The sequence below is a fragment of the Haliaeetus albicilla genome, chromosome 10, assembly GCF_947461875.1.
Source record: "Haliaeetus albicilla chromosome 10, bHalAlb1.1, whole genome shotgun sequence".
NCBI classification, from domain to species: Eukaryota; Metazoa; Chordata; class Aves; order Accipitriformes; family Accipitridae; genus Haliaeetus; species Haliaeetus albicilla.
Genome location: NC_091492.1, coordinates 21,956,905 through 21,977,960, shown reverse-complemented (window position 1 = coordinate 21,977,960; position 21,056 = coordinate 21,956,905). Strand labels below are relative to the sequence as shown.

General features: G+C 57.4%; 1 protein-coding gene across 1 annotated transcript in view; it reads left to right on the top strand.

Moving 5' to 3' along the window:
- The window catches only part of VAC14 (VAC14 component of PIKFYVE complex), a 65,670-nt gene extending 44,819 nt beyond the window's left edge, over positions 1 to 20,851 (top strand). The window contains exons 15-19 of the mRNA XM_069793828.1: positions 14,670 to 14,844; positions 15,590 to 15,708; positions 16,550 to 16,629; positions 18,244 to 18,394; positions 19,970 to 20,851. Coding sequence (XP_069649929.1) covers positions 14,670 to 14,844; positions 15,590 to 15,708; positions 16,550 to 16,629; positions 18,244 to 18,394; positions 19,970 to 20,132 — 688 coding nt within the window. The 3' untranslated portion in view covers positions 20,133 to 20,851. The remainder of the gene's footprint in view (positions 1 to 14,669; positions 14,845 to 15,589; positions 15,709 to 16,549; positions 16,630 to 18,243; positions 18,395 to 19,969) is intronic.
- Positions 20,852 to 21,056: the final 205 nt, after the last annotated feature.

Here is a 21,056-nt window from a genome sequence, read left to right as displayed (position 1 = left end):
GCTGCCCATTTCTACTGCTGGCCAGCCTGGGAGTGGCGAAACAGGGAAGGAAAATAGACCTGTTAAGATTAGGCAATGATTTCCAGCTGAAGGATGCGTGCTCAGGGGAAGGGGAAATGGGGGACAGGGCTTTTGTTGAAGCACAGCGCAACAATTTTCTGAGTCACGTTGCCAGTGGGCAAGTTCGAAGGTCCGTGAGGTCAGGTGGAGGGTCTATGGTAAAAGGTAGTTTATTTTCTAACCCAGCTCAGGCTTGTTCATGCCTGGTTGCTGGCTCCAAAAGGACTTTAGTCTCTCTCCTGATATGTCCTCAGAGTCCTGGAGGCAGAGGTTATGGTAAGTCACGTGCCTGAGGACGGGAGTGTGTTTTGAGCAGGGATCTCTGCAGGAGCCATGGAGGTGTGAAGGTCTCTTGTTCTGTAGGGACGTGTGGTCCCCAAGCCATGCAGAGCTGCTCTGGTGCCAGCCTGCTGCTGGGAGATGGGTGGGAGAAGCACCCACAGCCCTCCCTGGCAGAGGTGGGGGCTGTGATGGGTGGTCTCACTATCAGTGACCCTGGTCCCAGGCTGGGTATCTCGAGATGGTTTGCCAGAGAAGACAGACTGGAGCTAAATGGAAACAGAAACTGCCTTTAAAATAACAGGCAAACAGCTCCAAAAGCTTCTGTTGTTCATAAGGAAGAACCCAGATCATTTCTTCTCCCTTGCCTGGGACCACCGGGCTGGGGGATAACCCAGCACTGGCCCATGGTCCATCTGCCAGTGCTGCTGCCGCATCCAAGAGGTGCCCTTGGAGGTGCCCTTCTTGGTCTGCCACTTTCCGCGGTGGGACCCACCATGGCATCACCAGATCAAACCATGGTGTGATGCCTCATCCGTGCCACCACCCAAGGGGACCTCACGGAGGGAGAGCCTACAGCCATGGCACAGCTCACATGCCGGGCTGAGGCCCGGCAGGAGGAGAAGGGAAGGGCAACATCCAGGAAAACGCTCTTCAGGGCTCCTGAAAGCTGCTTAGATGCCTCATGAACGCCTGGGAGAGGGACCCTCTTTGTGAAGGGATGTGCCGAGGGGGCTCCAGTGGTATGAATCACGCAGAGTCCTCCAGAGAAAATCAGGATGGTCGCCTACCCATTGCCATCTCCTGGGGAGAAAAGCCATCTCGCATTTTCCACCCCTCTCCCCTTGAGGAATTGGAGAGGTGGCAAACCTGTTCCCATGGTCTCTTCCAAGGACTTTTTGTGGCTTGGCATCAGTTTTCTGCATCACAGCAGACGGGGGTTTCCTTTGGGGGTTGATCTCTCTCACTGCCACTTGTGACTTTTTTTAGGCTGGAAGCCAGTAAAGTTATTCCACCTTTGAAACTCAGAATTCAAAGCACTGCCTTCTCCTCTCGAGCCAGGCATGATTGCACTCAAAGGTGGCTCCCAAAGGGCTGTCAGAGGCAGGAGCATCACCTGTCACTCAGTTACCTCACCTTGATGAGCAGACCCGAGACCTTCCAGCCTTCTTGCTAATTGGGAGCTATCTGCCCTAGCTGGCATGTGGCCGTCCTGGACTCAGTGGAGCCCTTAAGCAAGAAGCAAATATTCACATTCAGCTGCTGGCCTCCCGACGATGGCTTGGAGCAGCAGAAAAATGCGGAGGAGCTTCCAAAGCATCACATGGCTCCTTGGAGCAGCACGGCCGTCCTCCGGGCAGGAACCCTGTGGAGGAAAAGCTGCTCAGCCGGTCAGGAGGCAGGCAGCGGAGCGACACCGAGGTTTTCAGCCCACACTGAGATTTATGGGCTGGATTTAACACTTGCTTGTTGGTACCAGCGCTATGGGATGGGGGGATTAAGTGAGAGGCTAAGCCCTACCCCATGGACGTCAGTGTTGCAGCTCAGAGCATGGCTTGAGAATAGGGCTGGCTGCCTTAGCAGCTTGGTGCCCTTGGAAGGAGCCATCTTCTCCCTGCCTCGTCCCTCCTCAGGGCCGATTGTGCAACCTCCACGCTGTCCCGGGGTCTGTCTGAGCTCTGGGAGATGGTTTAGCTTGCTAAGCTGAGCCTAGCACCAAAGCAGCTGCCTTTTTGCTGCTCTCTGAGGTGGAGCAGCTCAGGCATTCGTGGCTGATGTACCTTGCCAGGACAGCAAATGAACCCTCGGGGGTACAGGATGTGCTCGAGTGACTGGAGACTTCCCCATGCGTGTTGTGTGCGCATGCTTTGAAGTGAAAGGCTTAACTTTTAAGCCCAGAGAGGCCATTTTCTCGCCGAGCAGTGACACTCTGGGGCACGAGAGGATGCCTGAGTCAGCGCTTTGCTCCCCAGGCAGGGGCCCACACGCAGGGGTTGTCTCAGCTTGTTTTATAGAGCCATTAAATAAATCTCCCCACTGCCTAGCACCTCACAGGGCGTTTTCTGAGGTTAAGTTGCATGGAAGGGGCCCTGGGGCAACTTTTCAGCTACCTCCTGCATGATGCACTGGGCAGGGCTCGGCCATTTGACTGGGGATGGTCCTTGGCTTTTGGGGGGATGCTTGGACCCCGTGGGGGTTGGCTAGGACGGTGGGTTGGTTCTCCATCCACTCTGGAAGACATAGGCTGGAGCAGATAAGGTTATTTGTCCAATTTATGGCATTAGCTGGGGAGCTGGAAAATCCCCGGTCTCGTGATGGGGCCATAGGTTTATGGCTCCTGCAGACCAGAAAAGTTCACCTGGCTGGAAATCCTGCCTTTCCCTTGAGGTCTCTAAGTCCTGCCGGGATGATGTCAGCAGAGAGCTGGATAGCAAAGAGGGCAGAGCTGGGGACAAACACTGGCACGTTACATTGGGTGCAATTTTTTTTTATGGTGATGGCCTTGGCGTGGGGCTGGGTGGCCGGTCCCCTCTTTTTGGGCAGGGAGGGGACTTTTCTGCCTCTGAGAGAGGCTGGGGCTGACCATGCGATGTCCCTTTCTCCCCCAAAAGTAAGGCAAAAGAAGCAAAGTGGGTTTGAACCTGCTAACTGGGATGGGCAATCAGAGAAGTGGGGGAGCAGAGGGCCAGCATGTCCTGTGGAGCACAGACATCTGATGCTCTTGGCAGGCAGGCAGTGAGGAGCATGTTAAATCACTTTTTGCTCGGCCTGCCTAGCATTCCCAGGGCCATGCTCTCCGTCTGGAGGGGGTGGGAAGGGAAGGGCGGCCCGCCAGCATCCCAGTGAGGAGGGCTCAGGGGAGGGAGTGGAATGGGGGTTTAGCCGCAGGCTCGGATAGTGAGGGATATGTTGGGGATGCTGTACAGAGCTGGTGGGTGTCTGCTTTGGTGGTAAGGGGATGCTGAAGCCCCAGGATGCCACCATCCTGCATGATTCACTGTCCCCCTGCCCTATCTTGGCCCTCCCACCCCATCCTTAACCTCATCCTTTCCTCCTGCCTCACTGTCCCACCTCCCAGCCCATCACCCACCCCTCGCCGAGGAAGGCTCAAGAGCTGGGGCTAACCAAAATTTTCCTCTTCTCCCAGGCCTGGGTGCTCTTGAGCTCCCCTGGATGCACACAGTGTGTTGGCCAAACATCTCAATACCTCCCGACAAGCTGGAGACTCCCTGGGCTGGGATGCAGGATCCCCTCCTGCTCCTCCTTCCTTCAGGTGTGCTGATGCCACCATGCCCCCTCCAGCTCCCATCGCCAAACCCATGCCATGAAAATCCCTCTGCCCCACCAGCAAGTGAATCGGGGCTGGGGGGGGGAAACGCATGTCGCCTCTTTCTCTCTCCTGCCCTCCAGGCCGCCGCATTGCAGAACAAAACCTGCATTTGTTTTTGCGGGAACCGTTCGGCTTGTACTCAGCAAAGTGGGAAGAAAAAAAAAAAAGAAAAAAAAAAGAAGGAAAAAAGAAATGCAGCCCCTTTGATAAACTGTGATATGAACTCGGGTAAAATCCAAACAGCTGTGAGTGCTACAAGGGAAGCTTCTGTGTTGGGAGGCAGCGAGCCTGCGAAAATACACTGCTCTGCCTGCCAGGATGCTCGCTGGCCGCCTGCCCTTCTGCTTTAATGAACTGTGCACTCTCCATCCCCCTCCTCGTGCCTTGCAGAAAGGAGGAACCAGAGAAAGCTTTTTTTTTTTTTTCCTGCCCTTTTGCAAAGCAGAAAGTGGGGCTTCCTCCCACCCAAGCCCCCAGCCAGGCATGGGGTGATGGAGCATCCCCAGGTCTGCGGGCTTCTCCTCACTTATCTCCAGCTCGTTCCTCTGTGCCTACCTTTAATCCCTGCCTGCTCCCCAAAATCTCTTCTCCCCGGCTCTGCCTCCACCCAGCCATGGGAAAGCCCATGGCCAGAGTTCTGGAGTGGTGTTTTAGTGGTGTGGGGACATCCAGGCTCCACTTTTACATGTCTCCCACTGCCCCAGCCAGGCACAGGCTCCTCTTGGGCTTTGATGTGAATTGGGGTGGAAGCCGGCAGCCCCGCTGTACCTTCAAAAACCCTCAGCTCTCAAACTGCCTATTTTACATCATACAACAGGCTCTGCAAGGCCAAAGGAGGACATGCTTAATGAGGTTTTAATTCACCGAGGCTATAGGGCATCATGCTGGGCTCTCCGATACCCTCTGCAGCCCCATGGAGCAGGAGCTGAAGGGGAAAAAAAAAACAATTCCCCCCAGGCTAGAGGTTGGATCTAGGATTGCAATGCACTGGGAGCCATCAGCAGTGTGACCTTCACAATGGAGGAGCCTGGTTGCTCTGCCTAAAGATTATCCCTGCTGGGATAGCAGGAGCTGAGCCAGCTCCTGCCAGCCCCCTCCTGGGGCTGGACCCTCCAGAGAAGGACAGGAGATGCCTCCACTGAGCCATGGGGGCTGGAGGAGCTGGAGAGGGGACCAGCCCCTGGGGATGAGTTTGCTGTCCTACCCGCTGAAGCTGCTCTGGGATCGGCTGTGTTCGGAGCTGCCTGGAAAGATTTGATGGGTTTTTCTGTAGAAAAATGGGAACCACATGTGAGCGGCAGCGCTGGAGTGGGCTGGGACTAATGCAGGTCAGCGAGAGGGTGGAGGGGAGGAAGGGGAAGTGTGCGTAGGGGAGGAAAATCCTCCCAAAATGGCCAAGTTCCTTCAAAGGGCAGGTCCCCAGGGAGGACTATTTGCTCTCTCCCAGCACTTTCCTTGGGATCCCAGCAGGAGCGCTCTGGAAAAGCAAGCTGGGGCAGGGGGGAGCCAGGAAAAGGTGGGCTGGGCAGCGGGAAGAGGAGCCCACAGCTAACGCTTGCTAACCATCGCGTTCCCCGGCGCGGGGCTTCAGCACAAGCAGCTTCCAAGGTGTCTCCCAAATTTTCCATGCCTGGCCGATGGGGTGAGGACCCTCATCGTGGGGAGGCAGCAGTTGTTGCAGGCAAGGGGGGTGGTTTTTGCCAGTAGCTGCTAAATTAACCCGTCTGATCCCATCCATCGGGGCTTGGGGGTTCTGGTGGTGTTTCCTTCTCTTGCTCTGCAATGGGACATCTTGGTTTATTCATCTCCGTGGAAGGAAAAGCCAGGACAGGGAGTCTGGGAGAGGCTGAATAATGGCATTTCCCCCCCCATCTCTCTTACAGGGGATCTTGCTCAGGATTATCCCCAAGGCACAGGGCACACTCAGTTAAAAACATCAAGGCAGGGCTGAGTGTTTTGCCTCCTGCTGCTCTCATCAAGGGATTTTTTTCCATTCCTGGCTGCTTTCAAGCATCTCACAGCCCATCACTCTCCGCCAGCGACGGGCACGCAGCCCTCCCTCGTCACGCGCCACCCACCAATTGCAGGCGCAAGCAGCAGGCGGGCGAGGATGCTCCAGCACTTCCCACAATCTCACTTTGCTGCAGGTTGCCATCAAAGGCGGATGCTCGAGGCTGGATGTTGCCCCGGGAAGAGCTCACTCCAGCTGCAGGCTCTGTAGCTCTTGCCAACGGGTCCGGCTGAGCACTCTGCTCCCAGGATGAGATATCCTGGGATAAGATGTCCTGGAATGGGACATCTTCATATCCCCACTGAAAGCGTGGAGCTATGCAAAAGCCACCCTGGTTGGAGCTCTTTTCATTTGGTGCTCCTTCCCTTCGGTGCATGAGCTGCTCTCAGTGCTCAGCTGCACCTGGAGGAGCACCCCTTGTAGCATTGGGTGCTCTTAGGGTGCTGGTACAGCAGGGAGCATCCAGCCGCTCTCCTCTTGCACATCTATGGGCCTTAGAGGATTAGGGGCAGTGAGGCTCCTCAGGTTGCATCTCCCCTTGGGATCCCTCCAGGGATCCCGGCTCCAAAGGCAGGGCGGGTGTCGGGATCCACCCCAAGATGCTGAAAGGCAGTGAGAAGCACTAGGCATGGAGGCAAGCCCATCAGTAAAGCCAAAATAACATATGGGACATCTAAACCACAGCATAAATGCAGGTATTTTTTTAGCTGACACTCTTGCGTCCAGAGCGTGGCTGGGCTTGCTGAGTTACTTGCAGGCACCTCCTTCCCTGAGCTCTAGGATGTGCTCGAGTGTCCCCACTCCTCCTGCTCCTTCTGTCCCTTCTCCCCAAAGCCACACAAGGATTAGCACTGCCTCGAATGTGTCTGTACATGGATTGGAGCCTATCAAGGAAAATACAGCCAGTTTGCTCAAGCAAAGTGAGGCAAAAGTCAGCAGTGGGTCCAAGTTGAGATGTTGGCAGAAGAGATGAGGCAGCTTCATCTCCCACCCTGGGGCATGCTTGCCCGCGAGCTGAGCTGATGAGTCCCCACCTGCTGCCACCTCCTTCCAGTCCTTTTTCTTTCCTTGTGGAAAGCTTCACCCTCAAACATGCAGCATATTCCTGATGTACTCCACCTCCAGCCAGTCCCTCCACTTTCAGAGGTCTGGGGATGCCCAGCCAGACCATCTGCCCCCAAATTTGCCTTCCCTACAGGGGCGATGCAAAGGCTCATCCACCTCTAGGACAGCAGCCTGCTGCATGGCCACACTTTTAGGAGCAAAAGCACTTTTATTTCTTCATCTTAAAGCAAAGCGATGGGGAGGGAAGGGACAGGGGTGAGTGCAGGGACCACAGCTCCCATCTCTCTGCAAGCTGTGCATGCCCCGAACTGGATCAGCCTCTCCCAGCTCCTGTTGTCACAGCTTTGTGCCCGCTCCTTTAACCTATTTTATTTGCAGTGGAGAGAAATTATAGGGGGAGAAATAAGGCGCTTGTCAGTTTTCTTGAAAATTAGGCCACAGCTGTCAGCCTGAAAGGGAAGCGTACGTCTCAAAGGAAGGACCTGCTGCTGCTTTACGCATCTCCCCCCCGCTTCCCAGCCAGCCCCTACCCTTCCCTTGAAAAGAGAGGATGCTTGCCTGAAAACATCACTGCCCAGTGTAAGTCCCGCTCTGGGGTCAGGTTCTGGAGGGCTTGGTTGAACGTGAGTCATTCCCCTCAGCTGGGGAGGTAGGCTGGAGCCAGGGTTTCTGCTCTTACAGCCAGAGTTTCAGCCCTGCCAGGCACATGCTGTAACGCTGCTGCCTGTGCCTCCTGCCTGGGGCTTGAAGCCCCAGGAGCCCAGGGTGAGACTTGCATTTGTTGTCCATTTTGCCATTGAGTCATCGGCAGGTTTAAAAGTTGGAGAAGAAACGCCTCAGGGCATTATTTTTTGCTTTCCTGCAAGGTTCAGAGGGGGAGAGCTGCCTGTTTTCCTGGTAAGCCTCCTGTAGATGCTCAGATGTTCCTGCAGCATCTTGTAAGCTTTGCAGGTCATCAGTGACTGCACATTTGCGGGCAGGATAGCTTTATCCATCGGTCACCGTAAGCTTTCCTCAAGGAAACTTGTGGGACACTAACTTGGGCAGCTGGAATCTGGTTCTGGATGTGGGCTTCCCCTTGGAGGAGTTATCACATTCATCTGTGTTATGTGTAAGAGTTGGGCAATGCCTTGGGCTGAGTGGACCATAGAGTTTCCAAATTTAGTTACCTTGTAGCTTCTCGCCCAGCCCAGAGGATATTAGCGGTTGATCATCTTCTATGCTGAAGATGATCAGAGGAAGACACTGAAGAAGAAGTTTGAAGAAACTTCTTCTGAAGAAATTCTTCCTTCTCCTTGGTACAGTCCTGTTTCCCCCTCCTGTTTGGTATGGAGCTGTGGGTATTTCACTGATGATGTAAGTGCCCAGAGGTGCTGGATATCTGCTTTATAAACTGAAGGTGACTTCTTTGAAGGGTGCTGTTCTCCAGGCAGCCAATGTCCAAGGTGGGAACAAGGCTGGGTTCATCATGAGTCAAGGTGGACGTGCCCAGGTGACTCACAGCTTTGGTAGGCAGGTTGGCAGTGGGGAAGCCATCCTGCCAGCTGTGACAGGGACCTCCCATTGGTCCAGTGTCCGAGGAGAGCATCACGAGGAGCAGAAGCTGAGGGCTGAGGCTCTGCAGGACCAAGATGCTGTTTCGCCAGCTGAAGCTGGTCTGAAATACTAATGTACATTTGTGCTGCAAGAAAGGAGGCACTGTGCTCCTCTCGGGGATTGCCCTGGGTTGCTCTGGGCGTTCCTGGGGATCCCTGGGGAGCGCCTTACAGCTGAGACGGCCCCAGCTCAGCGCTGAGCTGGCATCACGGCTCCTTCAGCAGTTGTCATGCTGACAGCTTCTGCCGAGCAGACGCTTCGTGGGAGGGTTTTCTTGTTTGCAGTGAAACACTCTGCACCTTTCCCTTTTCAAGTGAAGGCATCACATCTCCAGCTTCCCGAGATCCATACGTCTCCTCCCCAGATCTGCACATCTCTGGTCCCTGGCTTTCACTGAGTCTTCCGGGAGAACCTGATAACAACCACGAGAAACTGGGGCTGGTGAGGTTAAAAAGAAAGTTCAGGCTTTGTTGCACATTAAACTAGGTCTCCCCCAAATGCCCTCGCCCATCCTGCTGATGGGCTCCCTTTGATCCGATGCTCCTGTTCCTGGCTGACCTGATGTCTCAAAGAGCAGGACCTGAGCATCAGGACATCAAGAAGAGTCTAAAAGCCACGTGAAGAAGGAGGCATTAGTCCTGGTTTTGCTCACGTTGTCTTCCTGGCTCAAGCAGGCTCTTTGCTTACCTGGGGCGAGTCATGACGGCTCCTGGCTCCAGAGCTGACCTTCCCAAGGACTTGTCCGTGCTCTCCAGGGCTTTCTTTGGCCGGGTTGTACTTTACAGCTTCCCACGCCCAGCAAATGCTGATGCTCTGCCATGTATCTTGCTCCATCTCAGTGCCTGCAAGCCCATCCCCAGGAGACAGACCCCACTGGGTCCTCTCTGTCTCTTGACAAGGTCCTGAGCTCGTTCAGGAAACCTGCCGGCGAAGGCATGCTTTGAGATGGGAACAGATGGCTGGGAGAGAGGAGATGGAGCAGGCAGAGGGTTCCTCTCCTCCCCAGCCCTGCCTCGTGCAGAAGGAGCCCCACTGCTCCTAACCTTCCCAAACCCTTCACAATCCCTTACATTAAACGCTATGAATTTTGAAAGCGGGAGCTGCCGGGGTTGCCATGGTTTCCCTTGCCCAGAGGAGCAGCTCCGGAGCCTGGATTCAGCAATGGGCAGGAGAAAAATGGAGGACTGGGATTTTCTTCACCGCTGTGGTGGGGAAAGACAGGGGGAAGGCATCCTTCTGCCTTCCCCGCTTTCTTCTCCCTCTCCCTTTCCCGTCCTAATTTTATCTGTGCTTCCTCTGCACATTCCTAACAGATCCTTGCTGCTGGGCTGGGGATGCTGCTTTTCCTGGCAGGAGGATTTCAGGGGGACAGGGCTGGGCTGGGCATCGCAGGGGCTGCAGGTCCCCCCAGGCAGTCGGATCGAGCCAGGGCATCTCACGGGGAACCTGGCACAGGGAGGAAGGGTGGCAGAAAGCCTTGGGGAGGAGAGAGGAAGGGAGTGGAGGAAGAGGAGGTGGGGAGGAAGGACGGAGGGGCTCTGCCCTCCTCACAGCCGCACGAGAGGCGGTGGTCTGGCCCTGCAAGCTGAAAAGCAGGGCAGAGCCCCTCGGACCATCACTCCCCCCAACCTCGGCTGGCTCCTTCCCCAACTCAGGCTCTGTCCCAGTTGCTGGAAGTGGAACGAGACACAATCCTCTCCCTGCTGGGGCCCCGTGTATGCCCAGAGCTAATAAAGCAAATCACTGGTGCTTAATGAAGAAGCACCTGTTTAATTGAACACAGCAGGACGGTGCTGAGCATGGCCAGGCGACAGGAGGGGGGCCAGCAGCTCTCCCTGCCATGGCTCCCTGCAGGTCCCAGTGGAGAGGACGGTGTCTCCATCTGCAGCGGGACTGGATTTCATCTGTGTTGTTTTTCTTTTTTAATTTTATGGAAAAGCAAACTCTCACCCCCTTCAAGCAAGCATCAGGCTGCCCCAACCCTCCACCACTCCATTCCTGTGTGGTGGCTCGGGGCAGGGGACGGGGCTGAAGCGGTTAAAGGGGTGAGCGGGTGGGATGGGAGCTGCGACAGCTCCCTGAAACGATGATGTTTAGATTAGCTGGGTTTCCAGGCATCGAGCTGTCAAAGCAAGAGGGCTGGGAGGGATGCCGGGGCTTGCCCTTAATTGGAGATGTGGCTCTGAAGCTGCCCCATTGCTCTGACGTCCCCCGGGCTCCGGCACACGGCCCCGCAGCAGCTCCCTGCCCTGGGGCTTTCGGCTTGCCCCCATACATGGCTACCCCATCCCGCCCCACCGATCGTTAGCGTGATGGGAATTCGTCACGATTGACATCGCTGTGCTGGCGACTCGGTGACCGCTGAATCGGGGGGGCTGTGGTGCTTAATGGGGTGCAGCCAGGGTGCAGCTCGGGGATGCGAGGGGACCCTGGGGTGGCACAGCGATGCAAAGCTCGTGGTGACCTCCATAGCTCTTCCCTTGGCCAGCATTGTCTCGCCAAGGGGTCCTTTAGGCTAGGGGAAGGGCAGGGTCCTGTCCTCGTGGCAGGGGCTGGAGGTGACCCACTGGGTCCCTTGGGAGCCCCGCTGCGGCTCAGCCCCATCTGAGGCAATGGGCAGGGAGGGGGTGTCCCCCATCGCCACGCTGCAGGCAGGCGCTGCCTCCCATCTGCCCGCAGCCACGTTCCTTGGCTCCATTGGAAAGGCTTGAATAACCCTATTAATTTAAGGAGTTAAATTTTAATGGCCTAAATACCGCACTTCATTATCACGGCGGTGTGCCTGCACCAACGGCTGCCTAACGGTGCGGTGATGCTCTGCGGCTGCTGCCTCCCCGGGGATGCTTCTTCCCCTCCTCTGCCACGCCGGGAGCTCCCTGGGGACTTGCTGGGTCCCTGTGGGCAAGGGAACGGGCAAGGGGATGCATGTGTCACCCGTGGAGATACAGGGAGAGTCCCGGGGAGAGGCGTCTCCCTGGGGTGATGCTTTAGGGGGGATTAGCTGGTTCCTTCCATCGTCGCATCAAAGTGTGGGCAGGTGGATGGATGGGTGAGCCACAGCCAGCCCTGTTAGTAACTGGGGTTTGAAGTCTTACAGCTGGGGTGTATATATTTATATTTATGGGGTGTATATATTTGTAAGCTATATATATATTTAAGGGGTGTGTGTATATATATATACACACATATTTATAGGATGTATATATCTGGGGGAGATACATATTTATGGGGTGTGTATGTCTGGGGTACATATAAGGGGTATGGCTCCCGCTCACTGTCCCCTCTGCCCCGTCCCCTGCCACAGCCGTCCCTCCAGCATCTCGGCTGCTGCCTGCTTAGTCTGAAGCCACCTGTCCCCTGTACAGCCCCATCCCCTGCCTCCTCCCAGCCAGCCTCGCGTTCCCCTCGTGCCATTGAAGCCTCCCAGGGGATCGGCTCTGGGGGACCCCCTCCCATCCCACCGGCAGCCGCCCAGCGCTGTCGGTTGGGCTCAGCTGCTGGCTGCTGTCACCGAGGCCAGCAGCTGCGTGGTCAGCCAGTTGTCCCCTCCTTTGGGGACCACTTTTGGGATGTGCTGACCAAGGGGCTTCGGGGGGGGGGGTGTAGTTTGGGGGTCTCTGGTTGCATCAGGGGAGGCTGCTGAGCACTGGCAAACTCATTCTGCTGGTGGTTCCCAGAGAGCCTGGGGGCAGCTGGAGGGGATGGTGCTCAGGTGGGGCAGGATCCACGGGGGGGTGACACAACTTCGAAGAGGGGGCCACAGACTCTGCACGGCTGCTCCTTTAACACCCCAATGGTTTCCAGTTTTCCAGTGCCACTGAAAGGAGGGGGAAAAAACCCAACCCTTCCCCGCTAATCTAAACCAGGCCTGAAATTAGAAAGCGGCTCGCGTTCAGCCCCCTGCTCGCTGGGAGCGCGGCATTAGCCAGCCAAATGTCAGAGCTCCTATTTATGGAAAGCAAGAGCCCTCCTTTTCCATTGAGGAGCAGCAGAGGGGGGGACCCAACCAGCATCCTTGCCACGGGTGGACGAGGGCAGCTTCGGAGGTCACTGAATTGCCCTCAGTGCTCGCCGGTGCTGGTTTTGATTTGGCTGAGCTTGTTTGAGCTCTTTTCTTAGCCTTTCTGCCTGGAAGGTGTAAAACACCGGCTCCCCGCCAGCCACGAGCAGAAGAGCTAGTCTCTGGCTGTACCAGCATACCAGGCACTTTGCAATTGGGGGTAAAACTATCCCAGTGTTTGTCCCTGGAGGACCCGTCCTCTCTTTGGGCACAGTAAATCATCCCGCTTCATAGTCCTGAGTGCCCAGCACGGCTGCTGGAAGAAGCTTGGCAAGGATGGGGCATCCAGTTATCCCCTCTTACTGGAGAAGCGTAGGATGGAGCCAGCTCACTCCTGGGCTGGGCTTGGACCTGCCCAGGCTGGGCTTCCTTTGCCACAGCTGGTGATGACTGGATCCTGCCTGCAATGCTGAGCTATTGATTTGCTTTTGGCTCCATCAGGCTGGACTAAAAACCTCTGCCTTCCCCTTCCCTCCCTCGATGCTTCACTTTCCCATCGCTTTCCCTCCTCCAGCCAGCCTGCGTCCAAGCGGGGAAGCGTTTTCATCCCCATGAATGCAGCCAGTTACGTAAGAATAATTGGGATAAATGAGCTTATTTATCACGGCCCATTCCATTTTAACTGGGTCCAGGGTGATTGCTGGGTTGGGTTACGTAAAAGCCCGCACAGAGCATCTCATTGTCTGGCGGCGGCCACGCGGGATGCGGGAACTGCCGATGGAGAGGAGCTGGGGCTGGGCGAAGAGGGGTGGGTTGCTTGGCAGGATGAGGAGGTAGGAGGAAGGTGAGGGGTTTCTTCCTCCATGTGTTGAGGAGGCAAAATCCGTTTCTTCATTCCCCGTCTGCCTCCTGTGTCCCTAACCACCAGGCTTTAGGGTATGGTCTTTGGTATCTTCCTATAGCCATATAGTCTTCCATCAGTCCTTTCCTGCAGGGACAGGGGCTGGAAACTCACCTCCTTCCTCTTCCTCACCCCAGGAAGTGAAAACGTGACTGGGGCGGAGGGGGAGTTTAGGTGTGCCTCCCACCTCCCAGCCAAACTGAGCAACTAGCAAATGCCTCCCACACAGCCACCAAAGCAGGTCCTCCTTGTTTTGCCTCCTAAACCCTTCTGAGATGCCTCCAGGGGGGGGATTCGGTTGCCAGCTGAGATTATCTGGTGGGGAATGGTGCTTGGTAGGAGTTGGGGAAACCAGAGGAGCTCTGGGGGATGGCAGCATCTCCCCCAGTGCTGAGGTTCCCCATCAGCCCGTGGCGGAGATATGGGGACCCGGGGAGCATCCCAGTTTCAGGAGAAGCTGGGTGGGCTCCCCCAGGTCTCCCTGATACAGGCACCGTAGAGCTGAGCTGGTGCTGGGCAGCGTTTCAGGTGTCCTCAGACAAACCGCCCAAGAAGGCAGGAGCCCGGAGAAAAACAGGAAATCCCCAAATCCAAACAAACACAGAAGAAAAAAATCTGGTTTTTGGTCTCTGGTCTAAAATGTTGAAAACCTTGAGAATGCCCGAAGGTTTGTTAAGCAGAACATTCCTGCTGTGACCTGATGGGCCTAGCTAGGCATATCAGAATGGGCCGTGGCGCTGGCTATGCCATGTTTTGGGGAGAGTGCTACCGGTGGGTTGTCCAGTGGAGCAGAGGCATCTTCCAGCTTCACCGGCCAGAGCTCCAATCCTCTTTGGCACCGGATTTCCTGGGAGCTGGAGTGTGGAGGAGTTCAAAGAGCAACGGGGCAGGTTACTGGAGGAAAGGAGGGTTGTAGAGGAAAGGCAGCCTCTGTCTCCAGGACTCCTGACTTGCACAGTGCTGGGAGGGAGTGGTTTGTCCTGGTGGCCTACCAGTTCACTGGTGCTGGGGGATACTGGTCTAACCGAGTCATCACGTGCTATCTGTAACCACACTGCTGCACGCTCCCTGCAGTTGTCAGGGTGGAAAGCAAGGCTGAAACCTCTCGAGGAAAGTCACTGGAAGGCTTGAGGTGGTGAGTGCTGGTGAGGTCCCAGATCAGCACGACTGGGGATGTGTCTTAGCTCAGCTGGTTTTTTTGGCCTTGCCCTGGTGTGAATAGCTGCACCCTCCAAATGCAGGGCCTGGTATTGCCCCACAGCATCTCCCTTCTGGTGTCACCGTACTCACCCAACCTCTGGTGCACCCGTATCTGTCACCCTGGTCCTCTCTGTAGGAAGGGGGTGACGTGCAGGCTCAGGTCAGGGTCTCGGCTGCGCTCATTAACCATCCTTCTGCTCCGGTTTCTCTCCTCTGTGATATGCAGGCAGCTTTGTCTACTTCTGAATGCAGAAAACATCTTCCACTCCATGGCAGACATACTGCTTCGGGAAGAGGACCTCAAGTTCGCCTCTACCATGGTGCACACCTTGAACACCATCCTGCTGACATCCTCCGAGCTTTTCCAGCTGAGGAACCAACTCAAGGACCTGAAGACCCCGGTATGGGCAGCAGGAGCAGGCTCAGCTGCTGGGGGACATAATGGGGGTGGGGAGGACCTGACAGCCACCTGGGGACATGTCTTGCTGCTCGGTCCCCACCTGGCAGGTCCCAGGGCTGGAGCTGGGGCGCCCAGGGCGGCCCCTTTGTTCCTCCACTCTTGAGGAGTTGAGGGGGGCTTGGAGGACATGCCCAACTCTTGCTTTTCTGCCCCGGGATGGGAATTGACTCCCCGAGCCTTTGAGCAGCTGCCATCTCCCACCCTCCACCCGGACACGGGACAGGGGACAGGGGACAGCGAGAGCAGAGCCCCCCGGTCCCTCAGCTGTCCCCGCCTGGAACGTGCCCGTGGGATTTGCCAAGCAGCTGCCACCAGTACCAGCGACATCCAAGCAAGGCGGGGAGAGGGAGGAACGCTTCTTCTCCTCCTCATGCTGAAGGCCAGCAATGCAGTGGTATCCCCTTGGGTGGGACAGCAGCTGTCCTCCAGCCCCTTGTCCTGCAGTGGATGCAGCATCCCTGAGGGCCACCCCATCATGCTGCCACCCCAAAGCCCACCTGGTCTCCATCTCCGAAGGCTGGTGGGCTCATGCCAGTGCCAGGCGGACTTGGTGGGTCCAGAAACGTCCCTTCGTGTCTCGGTGGCACTTGCCAGCCTGACGGGTTGCTGTCGGGGACCGGGGGCTCTCTGTGCCATGTCCTTGGTCCCGCAGGTGACCCGACCCCAATGGCTCACTCTTTCCCCAGGAAAGCCGTAACCTCTTCTGCTGCCTGTACCGGTCCTGGTGTCATAACCCAGTGACAACCGTGTCCCTCTGCTTCCTTACCCAGAACTACAAGCATGCATACGACCTCATCCAGAAATTGTATCCTTTGAGGGTTTTCTGCGAGGCCAATGCCCGGGCTGGTCCCTCTGTGAGCGCAAAGGTCACCCTGCGGGCCAGCCCAGCCTCCTGCCCACAGCCCATCATTACCGGGGCGGCGTCCCCACAATGGGAGGGCAGGGTGGCCAGTGCTGGGCGCGCGCCAGCTCCCTTCCCCTTGTGTCGTCCTTATTTTTTGTGGTGTAAAAAGAGGAAAGCATGTGCTGGCTGAGCCCTGACCTTCTCCTGCCCGGGAGGGGAGGCTCCTCAGCATCCTCTTCCTCCCAGGAAGATGAAGGCTTTGGCCTCCTGGCCTGATGAGGAGCGGGCAGCACTTGGCACAGTGTGGTTCCCGGTGAGCTCACCATCTGCCTGCAGCAGAATGATTACTTTCATGTGCCGGCAAACCCCGAGCCTCCCTGAGTAGCTTTCCATACGAGAAAGCTTAATAACGCGCTCCGGTTCCCTTCCTGGTGCGTGCCGGCATTTCTCCTGGGGGATGGGAGTGCTCAGCATCGCTTCCATGCCATCCCCGTGGGCCAGGGGGGTAAAAGCAAGCACCCTCCCTTGCACCATCTTCCTGCCTGCTCTCTAGCTAGGCAAGCTGCTGGCTTTTTGGGCAGCCTGCCTTTTCCCCCATCCCTGCCTGCTTGTCCTGTTTCCTGTCATCATCCCTTGGCCGCCCTGCAGACCTTTCAGCCCTGCCTGCTCACTTCCCGCAGGAGCTGGGGATGCAGGCATAGTTTGGCAGAGCCACGGTCTACTCCAGGCATCACCCGGGCAAGCCGTCTGCTGCTGCTGGGCCACCCTTTTCCAAAGTAACATCCTTAACGGCCACATCCAGCGGGGATCTGGAGGTCACCGTGGATTTCCTCACCGAGGTGGACAAGCTGGTGCAGCTCATCGAGTGCCCCATATTCACATGTAAGGAGAAAACCCTGCGTGGGGAAGGGGCGACGTGCGGTGCTCCCCCACCCCAGGCTGGTCCCCCTCCCCACTCCTTCATTGCAAGCGGCAGCCGCCGCATGAATAAATAGAGCAGAAGTTATGAGACTTCTTGCCGGGAGGTTTGCCCAGCACTGGAGCTGCCCGCTGGGAACGGGTGCGCTGGCAGCACCAGGGACAGCTTGCCCCCCAGATATAGGTTAAGGGAGCGAGCGAAGTTGGCACGAAACAAAGGGATGGGGGAATGATGGGGGGGCAGGGTGCGGGTAGGGTGTCAGATGAGGGGAGCCATGTATGCCGCCCTTGGATGCACGGGGTGGCATCGTGGGTGCTGCTGGGACCCTTAGCAAGAAAAAAGGTGTTTTTTTCTGGAAATGGAGAATTAAGCCCTAAAAAAACAGAGTGGCTACTCTATCCAGATCTGGCCTCCCAGCCCCAGCAGTGTGGGTCCCCCCCAGTTGGGTAACGCAGCCAGGGCCTGGCCAGGGGCTCGGGAACATGGCAGTGGGAGCCAGGCTGGTGGTGGTGGGGCAGAACGTGGCAGGGTGACCTGTGGCTGTGGGGGATTTCTCGGGATGGCATTTGGTTGCCCCTGGGCTCCTTCTCCCTGGAGGTGGAGCTGGGCATTGAGGGTGTTGGGAAATGTCCTGGAAAGGACTTTGAGGGGGGGGACCTATATAGGTCCAGGGCTGGAGAATATCTGGGGGGAAGAGGGTTAGAGCAGCTGGGCAATGGAGATGTGGGCTGTCCCTCAGTCACACTGCCTCCCATGGAACCCTGTGCTTCATCCCGAGGATGACTTTCCCACCGTGTGAGGCAGCCACGTGTCTGTTGTTGTTTTCCACAGCCCCAAATTATTCCTTGAGGGTTCCCCACTGGGCTCGCCTTAATCTCTGAGTCTCGGGGTAGGGGACAGACATGTCCCCCATCGAGCAGCATCCCTGGCCATGGCTCCCTTCACTGGGAGACACCAGAGGTGCTAGTGGCAAGCAGGAGGTGAGATGCTGGGGCAGGGACCTCTTTCCCCATCCCCTGGGCTGCCCCAGGAGGGACCTCAGTTGTCTGTAGGGCTCCAGAAGACCCTTCCAGCCACGAGCACCATGAGGGATGGAGCAGGAGGGTGGTTTCCCCTCTGCTGAGCAACGCCAAGGCCCAACACCATCAGGGCTGAGCAGAGAGGATCCCTTCCGCACCAGAGGGTCCCCAGGATGGTGTCACCCAGCCTTCCTGACATGTAATACCTCAGGGTGGGTATTTCTGCTAATTCTGCAGAAGCTGAGGAGCAATCTCATGTTGCACATGTGTCCTCAGGCAGACAGCATGGATGGACTCAGGGATGAGCAGTAGCAGGGATGGGAGACTGGGGAGCCGCTGTCCCCTTCTCTAGCTGGCAGCTGGGGGCTGTGGCAAGGAGAGGGGCTTCTGGCCTGTGAGGGACACAAAGAAGGATGAGTTAATGGAAGGGGAGAGGCTGCTGGTGCCATGTGGGTGCTGGTGCCAGCCTCCCCAGGACCATCAGAGGGGTTGGGAGGAACCTGCTGGAGGTGAAATGCATTTTACTCGCCTCCCCATCCTCTTGCTCTCCTCTTCCAGACCTTCGCCTGCAGCTGCTGGATGTGAAGAACAACCCCTACCTGATCAAGGCTCTCTATGGCCTGCTGATGCTGCTGCCCCAGAGCAGTGCCTTCCAGCTCCTCTCCCACCGCCTCCAGTGCGTGCCCAACCCTGAGCTCATGCAGACTGCGTAAGTGCTGTGGGGACGGACCCCGACATCATCCTCCCCGGGCCATGGCTGAGCATCCCCGTGATCCCAGACTCAGCCCCATGCTCTGCCTTTCATCCCCCAGCTCCTTTGCGGCCACGGCTGCTCCTTGCCCCGTGGCCGAGAGCGTTGGCTTGGGGGGGGGTGGTTGTGTCTATATTTGGTAACCCTGGGAGGGCTGTGCCTCATCCACAGGCATTTGGCATCCGGGATGGAAAATTTCACTTGTGGGGTCGCTATGGAAACGAGCAGAGCTGGGAAGGAGGTTTATGGAGAAAGACTCCGGCAGCCGGGGGGTGCTCCCAAAGCATCTCCCCTGCAGCCCAGACAGCCTTCACGGCACCCAAAAGGACCCTGACACCCGTGCACGCCTGGGGCTAGCTGCTGCATCCCTACCCCTGGCCTTCGGGGAGCCATGAGCAGTGATGTCCAAGGGCAGCATCTCCCTGGGGACCAGCCGAAATCCTCGTGCTCCCAGCCCAGGGGTACCGCTCATTAAAACACCGGTGGTGGGATTTGCTCTCCAGCCCTCAGCTAATGAGCTGGGGCGGGCGTTGATGATAAAGCTGGGTCTGCCTCTGCAAAGCCCTGGGAACAAAAAGAAGAGCTCCCAAGATGGGCAGGTTTCTGAATTAACCCCCCACTGCCACCACTCCTTGGCTTTTAACTGCTCCCCTGGGCTGGCTTTTATCCCTCCTGGCCTCCGGCGCTGAGCTCGTATCCACAACCCGGCACTGATTTTAATTGGGGGGGTGGAGGCGGGGGCTGCACGTGCTTCTCCCCTCCTTTTTTCCCCCCTTCTAACCCCGGCAGCGGGTTTTTTTCAAGCAACCGGAGCTGTCAGACGGCCTGAGCATCTGATTAACTCTGACCTACATTCCTTCAAACACCGAAGCTGGCTTTCATAACAGGCCAGCCCCAGCTGCCCCCTCCCTGGGGGGACGCCGGGGCCTTGAGAGCCGCCTGCTATCCTTCTGTGGGCTCCCCCCTGTCACCCGATGGACATCCCATGGCTGGTGTGTCCCCTCCACCTTACATGGGGACAGCTCTGGGGGATGAAAACTAAAAGCCCCATTTGTGGGCTCCCCAGGGCTCCACCTGTGGGTGCTCATCCGCTGGAGCTGTCCCCACCGCCACCAGCCCTCCTCTGTGCCATAGCACATGGATATTTTTTGCTTGCTCGTAAAACCAGGCAGGGAAACCAAGGCACATGGTGCTGGCATCCTTTCTGGCCAGTCTTGCTGCTTTTGGCTGGAATGGCTTGGGACGGGGGGGAGTATCCATGCTGCAGGGATTAAACCGCCCCTCCGGGGGCCAGGGTGCTGAGGAAAATGTCCCTTGTCCCTTCTCTCTTGTCCCAGGACTTCTTGGGCTCCATCTCATGCCTCTGGGGGAGGGAAATGGGTCTTTGGGGGTGTTTCATGGGGCACCAGCATCACTAGGATGTGCTGGGCTCAGCTTCTTCAGGACAAGCACTTGGTGCTGCCTGTGATGGATGCCCTGGGTACAGCCATCTCCTGCCCCTTCCTGCCCTCACTCTCTGCTCCCTCCCTGCAGGGACAGCACCAAACCGAGCGCCAGCTTCAAGAGGGCATCAGCCTCCAACATCGACTACACGGAACTGCTGCAACACTTTGAGAAGGTCCAAAACAAGCACCTGGAAGCACGACACCAGCGAGCCGGGCGGGCAGAGCAGCTGGACCGGCGGGTGGTCCTCTGAGCATCCCCGTGGCAGCCACGGGTGCGCACGGTTGCTGGGGCAGGGACCAGGGGACGGGGACACCGGTTGCTGGCCGCCGGCAGATCTGGTGGGTTTAATGGCAGAGGGAGATGGGCGAGCGCTCGGCGCAGGGCTGGTTTTTCTCCCCGCTGTGCTTGTGGATGGTGGGGGACCCCCAGGCTGTGCCAGCTTCTCCCATGGGCGATGTGGGGACGTGGGGAAGGGTTGCAGGAGGAGAGGGCCAGGGGAAAGCACCTTGTCTTCTCTTGCAATAGGGCAAGGAAACTCCCCTTTGCTTTGCTAATGCCTTCCCCGTGACTGTCAGCTGAGCGCCCAGCCTCCTGCCAGCAAGACCGGAGGGGAAGGGAAGACGGGAGCAACCCCTGGCCTCCCGCCCTGGAAAACAAGCACGCGGGGCCGCTGGCCGCCTCCCGCCACCCCGACTTCCACCCTCTGGCTCCAAGGCTATGCTGGAGGTTGCCTGCAGCATCTCACCCAGGGACTCACACTCTTGTGCGTGGCACTCAGCCCCCTCCCCGCATCCACACACCCCCCCCGAGCCCCCAGCTCTTGGCATGGATGGCAGCACAGCCTTAACTCCCAGCCGGCACAGGGGGGCACGGGGGGCAGCGGAGACCCCCATCACATCCAGCCCCGGACTCAATTCTTTGTTCCTAACTTAAGCTCCCCACGATAAAATAAACGAGCGATGCAGAGCAGCCCATTCCTCGTAGCTGGGCTCCCCATCATGGATCCAGTCCCAAGGGGGGGCCAAAAAAAGGGCAAGAGCAGGGGTTGGCATGGAGCATCTTGCTCGACCCTGAGACCTGGGCTGGCCCAGCCCTGCCACGTTGGCTTGCCAGTGAGCAGGGCTTCTCCTGCTGCTCCTCTTCCCAGCAGGAAAAAAAACCACCGCCGAAATTC